The sequence below is a fragment of the Trachinotus anak genome, unplaced genomic scaffold (assembly GCF_046630095.1).
Source record: "Trachinotus anak isolate AG129_WGS33_773 ecotype Australia unplaced genomic scaffold, CSIRO_AGI_Tana_v1 ptg000002l, whole genome shotgun sequence".
Classification (NCBI taxonomy): domain Eukaryota; kingdom Metazoa; phylum Chordata; class Actinopteri; order Carangiformes; family Carangidae; genus Trachinotus; species Trachinotus anak.
In genome coordinates this window covers 333,907-351,024 of record NW_027273853.1, presented here as the reverse complement: position 1 = coordinate 351,024, position 17,118 = coordinate 333,907, and the positions used below count along the sequence as shown (strand labels likewise).

The 17,118-nt window shown below is 41.6% G+C and overlaps 1 protein-coding gene across 3 annotated transcripts in view; it reads left to right on the top strand.

Annotated features, from left to right (window-relative positions):
- The window catches only part of LOC139627630 (anoctamin-1-like), a 171,385-nt gene that overhangs the window by 141,606 nt on the left and 12,661 nt on the right, over positions 1-17,118 (top strand). For all 3 annotated transcript variants that reach the window (XR_011692603.1, XM_071488573.1, XM_071488588.1), the window contains exons 18-22: positions 2,861-2,961; positions 4,794-4,936; positions 13,342-13,494; positions 13,681-13,733; positions 14,939-15,123. Coding sequence is in view for 2 of the 3 variants with exons in the window: in XM_071488573.1 (XP_071344674.1) it covers positions 2,861-2,961; positions 4,794-4,936; positions 13,342-13,494; positions 13,681-13,733; positions 14,939-15,123 (635 nt within the window). In the remaining variant the exon portion in view is untranslated. The remainder of the gene's footprint in view (positions 1-2,860; positions 2,962-4,793; positions 4,937-13,341; positions 13,495-13,680; positions 13,734-14,938; positions 15,124-17,118) is intronic.

The window sequence follows — 17,118 nt, the reverse complement described above, 5'->3', positions numbered from 1 at the left end:
TCCCTCTCCCTAAGGTGCTTTCAGCCTCTGAAACAGCCAATCTGCTGGTGTTCCGCCTCCACTGTATACCCAGTGATACTGTGTCCGACCAAAGGCCCCAGTTCTCCTCCCAGGTCTGGAAAGCTTTTTGTGGTGCTTTGGGTGCCTCTGTCAGCCTCAGCTCTGTATAGCACTCTCAGACCAATGGCCAGACAGAGCGGGTCAACCAAAATTTAGAAGCAGTTCTCTGCTGCATCACGGCACAAAACCCCTCTTCCTGGAGTTCCCATCTCCCGTCTCACATCTCCCATGGATTAAATATGCGCACAACTCACTCTACACCTCTGCTACAGGTATGTCTGTATTCATGGTTATGTTGGGATATCACACACACACACACACACACACACACACACACACACACACACACACGTACACACACACACCAGCCCCCAACACAGGAAGATGAAGTGGCTGTTCTGTCCATGCAGATTCACCTTCATCGTTGTCGCCGGGTGTGGAGAGAGCCACAGGCTCAAACTACTTGCCTCACTTAAGATACATCCTCCTTCCATGTGTCCTCCAGTCCCCTGAGCCCTCTTGCCAGAACACTTCCTCCCACCCAGGTCATGGATGGTCATGGATGACCATCACGGTCAGGCTTCACTCACTCGTTACCAGATTTTTCCGCTCTCTACTTGGTTACAGTCCAGGCTACTAAAACCCTTGTGTAGAAACCTCGTTTGAGCACTTGTCGCTGTTTTTAGATTATACTCACCAGCGTCTCTCTCCAGCTCCGTTATTGCCTGCACCAGTGCTGCTGCCTGGTCCTCCTGAAAGCCTGCCGCCATTACCTGCCACACTTCTCACCTGCTGCCTCCACACTGAACACTCACCTGCATACACTGAGCTTCCACCTCCGGACTCTGCCAGTCTCCACCTAGATCCCTTACCCCACTGCATTTGCCCTAAAGACTCTCTGTTGGTATCTCTGAGTTTTGGCTTATGCCAATCAAGAACTCTTATGACATCTATCCTGTCGTGTCTGAGTCTGAATCTGCAATTTGTATGACTGTTTAAATTTTAATTATCACTATTAATCTTGGCCAATTACTGTGGTTAATTATCCTGGTTAATTTAACTCAGGTTAGGTATTATAGCATCAACCAGCAACAGTCTCCCATACACATCCACGGCAAGCAACATGGGTTTGTTGTGTGTAAGTCAAAACATGTAGAAGGCAGTGACAGCCTTCTAACACCTTTTTACATAAAAGTTAGCAAGTGTAGGTTAGTCTCTGAATGCAAATAAACCTGTTAAAAAAGGTGATTAACTGCTTTTACACTGCCACGAGTTTAACTTTCTGTTAAGAACAATGTCTTTTCATACACACAGAGCAAACAGACAGAGGACACACAGGAGAGAATGCCTGAGCTGGGTTTAGTTTTGACAGATAATATTGTAGCAATTTAAGCAATAAAAATGTGGATTTTTTTCTTAAAAAGAAACCAATTAGTTTAGAGACCTGTGTTCTTTTCTCTTTTTTTATTTATATATTCTACTGTATATATTTGTTACATATTCTATTGTTTTCTTACGTTTTTTCTTCAATAAGATAGAAGTAGTTCTTATCTACTCCATTAATCAATGGAATAATCGGTAGAATACTCGATTACTAAAATAATCGATGGCTGCAGCCCTACAAAAAAACATACAGCAAACGATATGAACATAACTGATCTAAAAAATTACACAAAAATGGGGGTTATATAGACAGGCTCGCCTACACATACACAAAGGGGAACAGGAATAAACAATTAAGTCTATACAGAAAATTAAACTTCATGCGAATAGAGATTTATATCTAACTATTTTTAAAGAAACTACCTAACTGTCAAATAAAAAAACAACAAAAGAGTCCCACATAAGTTTATCTAAATGGATCCCAAAAGGCAGACTCCCTTCTTGGTCCAGCTTGCACTGCCACAGTATAAGAGGCCATCCTTGCCAGCACTGTTTCACATCTGGCAAGTTAAGGTCTTGTTGGATCCATGGAGAAGGAGGTAAAACATAATAAAAGGAAGCAAAAATAATTAATGACAATGTTTACCAAAATGTGTGCAGTCAATTTAGCAAACTGTCAAACCAATTAAGTTTGTGCTGTATAAAAACAAAAGGCTATGTTTATCAAATCAAATCAAATCAAACTTTATTGTCATTCTGCTGTACCAACCACAGTAGTGCAGAAAAAACAAAAAGAGATTTGTACTGTCATTACTTGGAATGTTTATACATTAAAATGTTGAAATGTTGTTGGTGCAGTCACCACAATACTCCAGGGTCAAAAGGCAGCAAGGCAGTCCAAAAAAGGCAAACAATCCAAGCCCAAAAAACAGGAAATATACGGGTAGACAGGTAACACAAGGAATCAAGTCATGAAACAAGCAGTAACTGATCATAACATTCGGGCAACGGAAGAGGTGCATCACAAGGCTATAAATACACAGGTAACTAATTAACTCATGAGACACAAGGGGAATGGAAAAATAGCAAGAAAAACAGGGAGCGAAACCAAAAATGGACAATAAGAGTCTAGGCAGGAAGTTTACAATATCATAACAAAGAAGTGTAGTGAATTGAACTGTGTTTAAGCATGAACATTTTAACTTAACTGCCATACTATACTGCAACCAAGTTACACTTGAAGCTGCATGTAGCTAGTACACACACACACACAACTGAAACTGTGTTTGGAAAATAGAATTCTCATCACATAGTCAAGTGTTGTCATTAATATTCCTACTCAAGAAAAATTTTAAACATTATGTTGTCATTTTGGATTAAGGCTACTTGTTTAAAATATTTTTGGACTGTTATACAGTGTGCTCATGGAGGCTGTCTGATGGAGCTGTGCATCCAGCTGAGTATCACCATGCTGGGCAAGCAGCTAATTCAAAACAACCTATTTGAGATTGGAATACCGTAAGTATGTCTTACTTGAAATTGATTTATTCATAAAATGATTAATGATATTTTTTTTTCTTTGTTCACACAAAAGCTTGAACAAAATAGTTTTTCTCAAATTACTATTTTTTTTTTTTAAATTAGGAGCAAAGGTTTCAACACTTAAGCTAATGCTTTATATTCATCCCCGTCTAGTCTGTGGGCACATGGAACCATATAATCACAATTTGGCAATAATGAAACATGGCATGGCAAACAAGAGTATAAAAGCTCTTCAATGTTGGCTAATCGGACCAACCCTTTTATTATTCAGCTAGTGGAAGAGCATAGTGGAACCTTTTCATTGAATGATACTGGCTCCTGTGTCATCTTAAATATGTTACATTGGTCCAGGGATAACTGTTCAGGAGATCATTGCCCCCTTCTCTGTTAACTGAGAGTGTGTGGCATCCTAAATCAATTGGTAATACAGAAACCAGAACATCTATTTTGAGAAGCAGAGGATAAACATTTCATTAGATTAGGTAGGTTAGCATGCCTCCAAAAAAACAGTAATAATTATTACACCCAGCTAAGGGGCAACCTCAGTGTAACACAAGAATCTGATTCTTGTCTCTTCTAGCTCAAAAGAACAATTATGACCCAAGATTCAGCCTTCCAAGTGTTTATTCTGGAATCAGCAAAATAATAAACAGAACAAAACTAAATTAATCCACTAAAGAAAGTATTCAGACCCCTACACTTCATAAAATTGCTGTTTTACCCATCAATCTTCGACCAATAATCCATATTGACAAAGTCAAAACATGTCATGAAAGAAAAAAATAATAATTTAATGTATTCAGAGCCTTTCCTGTGGCTCCACATAGTGGTAAAGAGGTGCCTCCTGTTGACTTTAATTATCCGAGAGATGTGTCTAGAACCTGATGGCAGTTTAAATTGATTGGATGTAGTTTAGAGAGGCACACACCTGTGTATATAAGGTTCCACAATTCACACTGTAGGTCAGGGAACAAACAGAACCAAGGAAACCCCCTGCAGATGTCTGCAATAAAATTGTGGTGAGACATTATTGATTGGGTCAATGGTATAAAACCATTTCTTCTCAAAAGTAATTTCGTTGTGAAAATTAGTATCTTCATCAAACTTGGCATCCAGCTTAATATGTGCCACTTTTCTTTTTAGGTACCCAAACATACCTCTGACATAACACAGACAATATCCATGAAGCAGACTATTATCAACCATCAACAAAGAAAACAGACTTCACAACACCAAACAACAGAACAAGAACCAAGTAACCCACGGTGTGCTATCTATAATTTAGGCACTTCCTTCCTCTTCCAAAATAGAAAAATTAGCATCTTAGCAGTGAGAGGTGCTGTTGGGTTACTTGCAGTCTTCTGAGTCTTTCTGATATGCCAAAGGCAAGTAACACAGGGTGAGGTTCTATCTCCATCCCCAATAACTTTGAAAATAATCGAAATATCCCCCTCCAAAAGTTCTGCAAAGTGGGACACAGTTTGAGTTTGTTTTTGAGTTTTCACAGGAAAATAATTATCTGGTCTGATGAGACTAAAATTGAACCCTTTGGCAAACCTCCAAACACTTTGTCTAGCAAAAATGGGCAAAAATGTCAATTTTATCCATTTCAGTCAAGGGGACTGAATACTTTCTGAAAGCACCAGTTTATGTATGTATCTGCCCACCATTAGCATGTCAGCATCCCACATATCACTAGACAAAAGAGATGTGTATGCTGTTGTATTCACACTTCGTGTGTGTGTGTGTGTGTGTGTGTGTGTGTGTGTGTGTGTGTGTGTGTGCACGCACATGCGCATGTTCCTCAGCAAACTGAAGAAGCTGATTCGCTACATTCGGTCCAAACAAGGTGCTTTTCAAGAAGAAGAGAGACAGAAGAAGCTGCAGAGATATGAAACCGACCACTTTCTGGAGCCATTTGCTGGGTTAACACCTGAATATATGGAAATGAGTCAGTACAATACATGACATCCCTATTCATTATGTAGATATATTATGTCCTTAAGCCACAGCAGTCAGAATTTAGATCGGCTCATTGTACAATAATTGCCGTAACGGCTGTTGTGGATGACATTGTTTACACAACTCACAAAAAACAACATTACACTGCTCTTTTTTGTAGATCTGCTTGAGGCTTTTGATACTGTTAAATATGCTGTTTAATTCCTCTGCTTACAGCTTGCTCAGATCTGTCCTTGTAAAGGTGTCTCACATGGATTTATACTCATATTACTATCACTACCTACACCTGTCACACTCTGCTGTGAGTTATTTGAAAAGGGGTGATCATTAACATCTTGAGGACATCAGCATGGTTAAAAAATCCCAAAACCATAGGCCAGACGCATAAGACTATGTATATATTCTTTATGTGCACAATTTACATTACATAAATATGTAAACACATTGTTTATGCTAGAACTATAAAACTATAAAACTCTAAATCTAAATCTTTGTGCAAGTATGTCAATACATGCCGATTCCACCAGTCATCAGATCTATCAATTAAAAGATTTTGAACGAAGAAATGAAATTTTTACGAACTGGTCCACCTCAGTGAGGATCTGATGTGGCCTTTGGGTAATTGTAGCACCCGTACCACTAAATCATAACATGTACCTATTAACCAAGAGCAGTGATATTTCATCCTCATTATTACTCATCAGAAAGATAAGCGATTTTGGGAAGAAAACATTTCTAACACCTTATTTTCATCTCAAGATGCACACATAGTCACATACAGAAGCTGAGAAAGGCCATGCTCGCAAATGTTTTCTTTTGTTATTTTCTTTTGTTTTGTTTTTTTTGTTTTTTTTCTTTTGTTATGTCAGGATTTTGTTATCCTGACATAACAAGATATTATCAGGAGAAAGCAATTTTTTTTTGTTGTCCTGTGATACAGGAAGAAACAATTTCTTGTGTTCTTGAGATATTATCCCGTAATCACAAGATAACATAACAAAATAACAGAGTTTTGTTATGTTCAGATAACAGAAAAATTATAGTTATTCCGAGAAAACAAAAAATGGTTTTCTCCTGATGATATCTTGTTATCTCAAGATAACTGGATAAAAAACATTTGCACTTATGGCCTTTCTCAGCCTCTGTACTCACAGCAGTTTCATATATATGTATATATATATATATATATATATATATATATATATATATATATATATATATATATATGAGACAGATATGACAGATACGAGGTCATGGGATGATCAATAAATCAAGGCAAATTTGCCTAATTTAAGAAGAAATATCGCTTTACATACAATACTTATCAACAAATTTTCTCATAGGCTAAATAAACACACCATTTTCCCATAGTTTTTCTCCCAGTTCTTTTTGGAGTCATAGGGAGTAAGTCATTTGCTCAGGAAAGTACAGATGTTTGATAGTGTTGACAAAGAGTCCAGCAACAGGAAGGTTTTTCTGAAGCCAGTATTTTGTAATGGCTTTTAACTTGCTGCCAACATGATCTTTAGGAGGTAGGTATCATCTTTGCTGAGGCCATCAGGAATATTTCAGAGGTATAGGGATGTGAATGTTATATTGATATTAAAACCCAAGGTTTTTGAAAAAATGGTTTCTACATCCTTCCAGAAAGACTGAATAGGAGGACAAGTCCAGCAGATGTGAGCATGATCAACACTAGTTTCACCACATTCCCCTCAGCAGGATAGCGGAGTACAAGTTTGTTTAGAGTTCTGTTTGGGAGTGATAAAATAGCGAATCAAGTCTCTCCAGGTTCAGTAGTTGGTGAAGGATGAGTGTATTTCCCAAGCAGGCAGCATGTGTTCATTTATTAATGTCCAGTTCTTTTTCCCATTGTCATTTTACATAGTCTGTAGTGTCCTTATTCAGTGATGTAAAAAATTCACCCATTGACCCGACATCTGTGATATTTCCTTCTCTTTGTCAACACAGCCAAGCAGTGACTGTATTGGTGTATCTATTAAAGCTAACTCTATACTCTTCCACTTGGCTACGTACAGTGCATCTGGAAAGTATTCACAGCGCTTCACTTTTTCTACATTTTGTTATGTTACAGCCTTATTCCAAAATGGATTAAATTCATTTTTTACCTCAAAATTCTACACAAAATACCCCATAATGACAAAGTGAAAAAAGTTTGCTTGAAACTTTTGCAAATTTATTAAAAAATAAAAAACAAAAATATAACATGTACATAAGTATTCACAGCCTTTGCTCAATACTTTGTTGAAGCACCTTTGGCAGCAATTACAGCCTCAAGTCTTTTTGAATATGATGCTACAAGCTTGGCACACCTATTTTTGGCAGTTTCTCCCATTCTTCTTTGCAGAACCTCTCAAGCTCCATCAGGTTGGATAGGGAGCATCAGTGAACAGCCATTTTCAGATCTCTCCAGAGATGTTCAATCGGGTTCAAGTCTGGGCTCTGGCTGTGCTACTGAAGGACATTCACAGAGTTGTCCCGAAGCCACTCCTTTGTTATCTTGGCTGTGTGCTGAGGGTCGTTTATCTGTTGGAAGATGAACCTTCGCCCCAGTCCGAGGTCCAGAGTGCTCTGGAGCAGGTTATCATCAAGGATGTCTCTGTACATTGCGGCATTCATCTTTCCCTCCACCCTGACTTGTCTCCCAGTTCCTGCTGCTGAAAAACATCCCCACAGCATGATGCTGCCACCACCATGCTTCATTGTAGGGATGGTATTGGCCAGGTGATGAGCGGTGCCTGGTTTCCTCCAGACATGACTCTTGGCATTCAGGCCAAAGAGTTCAATCTTTGTTTCATCAGACCAGAGAATTTTGTTTCTCATGGTCTGAGAGTCCTTCAGGTGCCTTTTGACAAACTCCAGGCGGGCTGTCATGTGCCTTTTACTGAGGAGTGGCTTCCGTCTGGCCACTCCACCATACAGGCCTGATTGGTGGAGTGCTGCAGAAATGGTTGTTTCTGGAAGGTTCCACTCTCTCCACAGAGCAATGCTGGAGCACTGTCAGAGTGACCATCGGGTTCTTGGTCACCTCCCTGACTAAGGCCCTTCCACCCCGATCACTCAGATTGGCTAGGCAGCCAGCTCTAGGAGGAGTCCTGGTGGTTCCAAACTTCTTACATTTACAGATGATGGAGGCCACTGTGCTCATTGGGATCTTCAATGCTGCAGAAATGTTTCTGTACCCTTCACCAGATCTGTGCCTCGATACAATCCTGTCTCAGAGGTCTACAGACAATTCCTTGGACTTCGTGGCTTGGTTTATGCTCTGACATGCACTGTCAGAATCAGAATCAGAATCAGAATCAGAATCAGAATCAGTTTTATTGCCAAGTATGTTTTCACATACAAGGAATTTTTTCTGGTGATTGGTGCAATTGAGGATCAGGGGGATCAGCAACAGTGGGGCTCTCTAGCCTTGTTGATAAGGCTAATAGCAGATGGGAAGAAGCTATTTTTGTGGCGAGAGGTTTTGGTCCTGAAGGACCGCAGCCTCCTGCCAGAGGGGAGTGTCACAAAAAGTTTGTGTCCAGGGTGGGAGGAGTCAGCTACAATCTTCCTTGCACACCTCAAAGTCCTTGAGGCGTACAGGTCCTGGAGGGATGGAAGATTGCAGCCAATCACCTTCTCGCGTGGATGATACGCCGCAGTCTGTTATTGTCCCTCTCCGTGGCAGCAGCGTACCAGATGGTGATGGAGGAGGTGAGGATGGACTCAATGATGGAGGTGTAGAAGTTCACCATCATAGTCCTTGGCAGGTTGAACTTCTTCAACTGCCTCAGGAAATACATCCTCTGCTGAGCTTTTCTGATGAGGGAGCTGATGTTCAGCTCCCATTTGAGATCCTCTGTGATGGTGGTACCCAAGAAGAGGAAATGCTCCACAGTAGCCACGGGGGAGTCGCACAGGGTGATGGGGGTGGGTGGGTGGGGCTGGGCTCTTCCTGAAGTCCACTATCATTTCCACTGTCTTCACAGCGTTTAGCTCTAGGTTGTTCTGCCTGCACCAGGTCACCAGACGGTCAGTCTCCCACCTGTAGGCAGACTCATCGCCATCAGAGATGAGTCCAATGAGCGTGGTGTCATCTGCAAACTTCAGGAGCTTGACAGACTGATGGCTGGAGGTGCAGGTGTTGGTGTACAGGGAGAAGAGCAGAGGAGAAAGAACGCAGCCTTGCGGGGATCCAGTGCTGATGGTCTGGGAGTCAGACACATGCTTTCCTAGCTTCACGTGCTGCCTCCTGTCAGACAGGAAGTCGGTGATCCACCTGCAGGTGGAGTCAGGCACGCTCAGCTGGGAGAGCTTGTCCTGCAGCAGAGCCAGGATGATGGTGTTGAAGGCAGAGCTGAAGTCCACAAACAGGATCCTGGCATAGGTCCCTCAGGAGTCCAGGTGCTGGAGGATGAAGTGGAGAGCCATGTTGACGGCGTCATCTACAGACCTGTTGGCTCTGTAAGCGAACTGCAAGGGGTCCAGGAGTGGGTCAGTGATGGATTTGAGGTGGGACAGGACAAGGCGTTCAAATGATTTCATGACCACAGAGGTCAGGGCAATGGGTCTGTAGTCATTTAGACCTGTGGGCCTTGGTTTTTTGGGGACAGGGATGATGGTGGAGGATTTGAAGCAGGCTGGCACGTGGCAGGTCTCTAGTGAGGTGTTGAAGATGTCCATGAACACCGGAGACAGCTGATCAGCACAGTGCTTCAGGGATGATGGAGAGACAGAGTCAGGACCGGCTGCTTTGCGGGGGTTCTGCTTCTTAAAAAGCCTGTTGACGTCTCTCTCCAGGATAGAGAGAGATGTTCCTTTGGCAGGGGAGGAGGAGGGGGGTTCTGATGTGGCTCTGATGTGGAGGTTGGTGTCAGGCTTGTCCCACTGTCTTTCAAAGCGGCAGTAGAACTCATTCAGATCATTGGCCAGACGGAAGTCGTTAATGGAGTGGGGGGGTTTAGGTTTGTAGTTTGTGATCTTTCTGAGCCCTTTCCAGACAGAAGTCGTTGGCTGAGAACTGGAGCTGAAGTTTCTCAGAGTACAGTCGTTTAGCTTCTCTCACCGCCTTGCTAAACCTGTACTTGGACTCTTTAAACCTGTCCCTGTCCCCACTCCTGAAAGCTTCCTCCTTTTGCCTCCTGAGCTGACTGAGCTTAGCTGAGAACCAGGGTTTGTCATTGTTATAACTCACCCTGGTGCGTGATGGGATACAGCAGTCCTCACAGAAGCTGATGTATGACGTCACAGCCTCTGTGAACTCATCCAGACTGTTGGAAGCAGTCCTGAACACTTCCCAGTCAGTGCAGTCCAAACATGCCCGCAGATCCTCTATGGCTTCACCGCTCCACTGCTTCGATGTCCTCAGAACAGGTTTACACAGTTTTCGTTTCTGCCTGTATGTGGGAATCAGGTGGACCATGACATGGTCAGAGTGGCCCAGTGCAGCCCGGGGGATGGCGTGATAAGCACCACTGATTGTGGTGAAACAGTGGTCCAGAGTGTTCCCCTCTCTTGTCGGGCAATTAACAAACTGACTGTATTTGGGCAGTTCGTGGCTGAGGTTACCTTTGTTAAAGTCACCAAGGAAAATAACTACAGAGTCCGGGTTGGTCTGCTCCACACACAGTATCTGATCGGCGAGCGCCCGCTGTGCCTCCTGCACTTTGGCCTGTGGTGGGATGTAAACACCGACCAGAATGATTGAGGTGAACTCACGGGGGGAGTAGAAGGGCCTGCAGTTTATGATGAAAGTCTCCAGGTCAGGAGAACAGTGCTGCAGGATCACTGTCACGTCTCTGCACCAGCCACTGTTAGCATAAAAGCAGATTCCTCAACCTTTCGTTTTGCCGGACAACTCTGTGTCGCGATCCGCTCTGAAGAGCTGGAAGCCGGCCAGCTCCAGCGCAGAGTTCAGAATCGATCCACACAGCCACGTCTCCGTGAAGCACAGGACGGCAGATGAAGAAAAGTCTCTGTTCTTCTGCACCAGTAGCTGAAGTTCATCCAGTTTGTTGGGCAGTGAACGCAAGTTGGAGAGAAAGATACCTGGGAGCGGTGTGCGGAGTCCGCGCAAGCGCACCGGCACGTTTTCCTCTCCGGCGTTTCACTGCGAGAGTAACGGTCAGTGCACCTCTGACCAAAATGTCCAATAATTCCACAGGTGAGTCGAGAAAGGTGGGAAAAGGATCCACTGGAGTTGTTTCTCTGATGTTAATGAGCTCTTCTCTGGTGAAAGAGCTTCGGAAACCAAAGCAGAAAACTGAATTTACAAAGAAAACAAGGCAAAAAAGTGCGCACCAAAACACCGAGGCAGCCATCCGCGGCGCCATGGCAACAGAACTATAAGGTCAACTATGGGACCCTATATAGACAGATGTGTGCCTTTCCAAATCATGTCCAATCAGCTCAATTTACCACAGGTGGACATCAATGAAGTTGTAGAAACATCTGAAGGATGATCAGTGGAAACAGGATGCACCTGAGCTCAATTTTGAGTGTCATGGCAAAGGCTGTGAACACTTATGTACATGTGATGTTTTTATTTTTTATTTTTAATATATTTGCAAAAATTTCAAGCAAACTTTTTTCACTTTGTCATTATGGGGTATTGTGTGTAGAATTTTGAGGTAAAAAATGAATTTAATCCATTTTGGAATAAGGCTTTAACATAACAAAATGTGGAAAAAGTGAAGTGCTGTGAATACCTTCCGGATGCACTGTATCAGGAAATACAAGATATGACAAGACATACAGAAAGAGCAGTGGAACGCATAGGAGCAATGGAGGAAAGCATGGTATGATGGTACCATATGGAATGATGGGACATTGGGTTACACCAGTATACAAGAGGTCTCATCTGTGCTGATAAATAATAATCCCTTAAAGATAGGAGGGCCATGCGCCCCCTCTCCAAAGAGTAGGGAATTACATGCTTCGTCCATTCTTAAAATAGTTTCTGAGGGATTTCTACTGGGAGTCACAGAAAAACATGTAATAATCTATGAAGAATATTCATTGTAACTGATCTGATTCTGCTGCCAAAGTCAAGATGTCAGGATGTCAAGATGTCAAGATGTTAATGTCAAAAAGGTGTGATAGGTATCAGTCTTACATTGTAAATAAAATGAAAAAAAAAGAAGGCTGGGCCAGGTTTTTTTTAATGTTAGTAACAGGAGTGTGTAGCTATGCCAGATGATTCAGAAGCTAGCCTCTAAAGACAAAAGGGTCAGTTTCATTGTCACTTGTAATTTGCTAATTGAAAGTTGTGAATAAGTCACTCACTTCTCCTATTACAGATCTCAACTACCTGTCATCCAATATTCCTTCAGCTTCTGCTGCATCTGCAGTTTGAACCCAGATATTATCTCCACCGTGTTAGGTCTCATCATCACCCATGTCAGAAGATGGGTCAGCATTTCTTCTGATATGTCCTTGCCCATAGTCCCACGAGTGACCTCACCCACAGTGAATCCCTGTTTCCGTAGATCCTCTGCTGCTTGTGTTGCACTGTTACTGTTTCAAAGAAGATGCGCATCTGTTATTCTTCAGCTCCTTCTGTAATGGTATACATGCTTTCTTTTGTTCTGCACATCCATTTCATAGTCATGATCAAAATATACCTTGTTTCTTCCAACCTGTATAGAGAACCTTCTCTTTACTGAGAACTGGAGGAACTGGACCACTGAAGAGCGCAGGTGGTTTTGGTGCTAAGGCATGGTGGGCTTTCTCTATTCCCAGATCAATATCAATGCCCAAATCTGCTCCAAGTTCAAGTTTTCAATGAACACTGCTGCAGAGCTGCCCTTGGCCTCCCCTGGGACACTGTAAATCCTAATGTTGTTACATCCGAAGCACCCTTCCAAATCATCAAACACACACACACTTTTTCCTGTAGTGCCCGTTGATTTTTCAGCAGCTGGGTAAGGGCATCCTTGTCACAACTTGGCTCACTGTTTCATGGATTAAGTGCAAAGTTTCATTTTCTCTTTGGCCTCCATCTTGTCCTGTTTGGATTTCTCTGGCTGCAACTTCTTTATCATTTTTTCATTCCACATTGTTTCATAACCCAGTCCGGTTACAAGGCTACCACACTGTGTACCACACCACTGGATGTTCACCAGTTTCTGTTTTCATAAATTGTAGTTTAAATTCTGGGTTCTTTATGTGGTGTTTATACATCTGGCCCCATCTCTGAACTTGGAAAGACTAGTTTGCAGTACAATGCATCTTACTACTTAGTAAGCTACATTATCTTATGCCATATTTAGTTGCATCAGTCTGGGCTGCATTTAATCACAGATATGAGGCTGACATGTAAGTAATATTGTAATAATTTGAAACTTAATGTCATAGTGATATATTTCTTCTGTCTTTTTCTGTGTCCAGTCATCCAGTTTGGTTTTGTTACATTGTTCGTGGCATCCTTCCCCCTGGCTCCGCTCTTTGCTCTGCTCAACAATATAATTGAAATACGACTTGATGCCAAGAAATTTGTGACTGAGTTGAGAAGACCAGTGGCAGCAAGAGCCAAGGACATTGGTGAGTTACATTAAACATACTATAGTACTTAAGGAAAGGTATGAAATATATTAATGTGATCATGTGCTGAAATGTTGTTGGTGTTGTCTTGTGAAGATGTTCCTTACAATCAACAAGCTACACAGAAAGATTTTCATTAACTCTATGAAAAAGTCCGGTAGTTGATACATACTGTTATATCTACAGGTATATGGTACAACATACTAAGAGGAGTAGCAAAAGTGGCTGTCATCATTAATGTAAGTAACACATTAATATATTGATATATGATACACTGATTGATAAATCCATGTTGGTATTCTGTTGTGTTTTGGCTGTGTACTGTGTTTGAAATGTTGCAGTAATAGGCAGACGAAAAGGGCTGTAATTTAACTTCAGAACCACAGTGAAATCTTCTTTTTTTTGTCATGATGTAGCTTAAGACATTCAAGAGATAAGAAAAAGCGTCCTGCCCCAGTGGATCATGTGCTTAGCCACAAGAAATGGCAGCTGGTTAGTGCACAATATGGTGTACCTACCCCTTTAACAGACCAGTATCTAGTTAAATTAAGTGTTGTGAGTATTTTCATATAAAAGTCATCAGCCTTGTCACATGTCACATCAGGATGTCACATGTAATACAAGTCTTTCCCCAAGAGCAGCAGCTATAAAGGATATAGACTGAAAAGTATTTTAAAACAATCCAGCACAGCCCCTGTCTGATGTGACATACAGAGGAACACCTCACTGCATCCAGATAGAGTAGTGACTGTGCAATTCTCATTGCTGGAAAAAGAAGAGAATGCTGGATTTTATGAATGCTGGATGATACTGCATGCTCACTACACGGCAACCAAACAGCAATGGAAAATAGAACATTTAAAGTGCTACCACTGTATTCCAGAAGTACTGTACACATGGTGTAAGGGTCTGAATATGATTTAAACTGTGTTTGTCAGCTCATCACTTTTTCACTTTGGTCAAAAAGAAATGTAAGATGGTGGGCTGAGTAGAACCACACATTGTATGAACTAGTTTGTTTTAGATTTACTTGAAACAAACTAGTGTACACAAGCATACACTAGCCACAGTGACCCTCTCAGTTTGTTTCAAGTCAATTCACATTTATATTCATGTGGCTCTGATGACTCCCATGATAGCCATGTGAACTTAAAGACTGAATGAGTCATTGTCTCAGCAAAGTGTAAACCAAGTTAAGAATACTTCTTGGGAATTCCAGCCAGTAGACCCAAAGAAGCCTCTTGTATGTCTGACAGAACATCTTCAAGGGTCAACTGAAGTATTATCGTCCAGTTGGTTGTTCATTTCAACTTGACACGCCATTGTCTTGTCTACACTGTCTTGTTTACACATGGTATGCATTTTTTTTATTCACGTTAGTATAACTTCTATTTCTGTCTCTGATCTCCTACCCTACAACCACCTCCCTAACCACAATTTGTAGGCTTTTGTCATCTCCTTCACTTCAGACTTCATACCCCGGATGGTCTACCAGTACATGTACAGCCCAGATGGCTCCATGCATGGATTTGTCAACCATACACTGTCCTATTTTAATGTCAGCCACTTCCAGAATGGCAAAGAAACCATGGATCCGTTGCATCTTGGCTACCCTGTTGAGATTTGCAGGTGGGAAATCAATCTCTGTTCTCTGTTTCATGATTAAACCATGTGGTTTTAAACCAGGTGGAAGTGTACCAATAATCTTGGCCATGTCTCTGTTGATATCTAATATGTTTAGCATTAAAGATATCAACCGAGACATGGCCAAAATTTTTGGCACACTTCCACTTACAAAAGAAGGCCGTATTTTCATATATAATAGAATAAAGCATTTACTTTTGTTGTTCAGTGTAACATTATTTTGCATTATTATTTTACATAATGCAATAACTGAAGATGGCATGGATAAAATTATTTTTAAAGGAAATTACTGCCATCAGATTATTTTTGTACCTTCTAATGAGACTTCTACACTTCTCAGTTGGTATTTTGACTGAAGTTTTCCTGAGCAAGCCTCTCCAGGTCTCTTAGGTTTAATGGGTTGCCTTGTGAGTTTCATCTCTTTCCATCGATGTCCAATTGGATTAAGCTCAGGACTCATAGCAGAATGCCCTCATAATCTCCTGATTTCATTGTGTCCTGCACAGAATTCAGGCCCCCTGTGCCATCAAAGCAACCCGATAACATAACTGAGCCTCCTCCATGTTTCACAGTCGAGAGTCTTGATAATAGAGCTGATGTGATTTATCAAAAGCTTAAAATAATAGTCTTCTTAAAATATCCCAATAATCCCATTTATCATCACTACCAATGGATACCAATCATTTTTTCCAGGTCATTTAAGAAGATGTTTGCAGAAGCAAGAATTCAACTCTTTCCACAGCATAGCTGTTGCAGGTGTGCATGAGAAAAAAAGCTTTTTCAACACTTTTCAGAAAGAATGGAGCATTGGTTCAAAGAGGTGTAAGAGTACTAACTGGTGCTCTTGGTGTCATGTCAGTGAAAGATTTGTCTTTATTAATCCTTTCTCTGTGAGAAGACCAGAAAATATAGCTATTCATTTTAGCTAAAAAAAAAAAAAAAAGCTAATACCAAGACGTGACCAATACTTTTGGCTATATCATTACACCACTGACATTAAAATTACCAGTCCAGTAAAATGTTTTATCTGCTAAGTAACTTATTATTCATAATACATATATATACACACACCACACTCACTGGCCACTTTATTAGGTACACCTTGCTAGTACTGGGTTGGAACCCCTTTAGCTTTCAAAACTGCTTTAATTCTTCATGGCATAGATTCAACAAGGTGCTGGAAACATTCCTCAGAGATTTTGGTCCATATTGACATGATAGCATCAGCAGTTGCTGCAGTTTGTCGGCTGCAAATGCATGATGCAAATATCCCGTTCCACCACCTCCCGAAAGTGCTCTATTGGATTGAGATCTGGTGACTGTGGCGCCATTTGAGTATAGTGAACTCATTGTCATGTTCAAGAAGCCAGTTTGAGATGATTTGAGTTTGTGACATGGAGCATTATCCTGTTGGAAGCAGCAATCAGAAGATGGTACACTGTGGTCATAAAGGGATGGACATGGTCAGCAACAATACTCAGGTAGGCTGTGGCGTTTAAACGATGCTCAGTTGGTACTTAGGAGCCCAAAGTGTGCCAAGAAAATATCCCCTGTGCCATTACACCACCACCAGCCTGAACCATTGAAACAAGACAGGATGGGTCCCTTCTTTCATGTTGATGCCAAATTCTGACCCTACCATCCGAATGTCGCAGCAGAAATGGACACTCATCAAGCCAGGCAAGATTTTTCCAAACTTCTATTGTCAAGTTTTGGTGAGCCTGTGTGAATTGTAGCCTCAATTTCCTGTTCTTAGCTGACAGGAGTGGCACCCGGTGTGGTCTTCTGCTTCTGTAGCCCATTTGCTTCAAAGTTCAACGTGTTGTGCATTGTAAGATGCTCTTCATACCTTGGTTGTAACAAGTGGTTATTTGAGTTACTGTTGCCTTCCTATCAGCCCGAAGCAGTCTGGCCATTCTCCTCGGACCTCTGGTATCAATAAGGCATTTTCACCCGGAGAACTGCCACTCACTGGATATT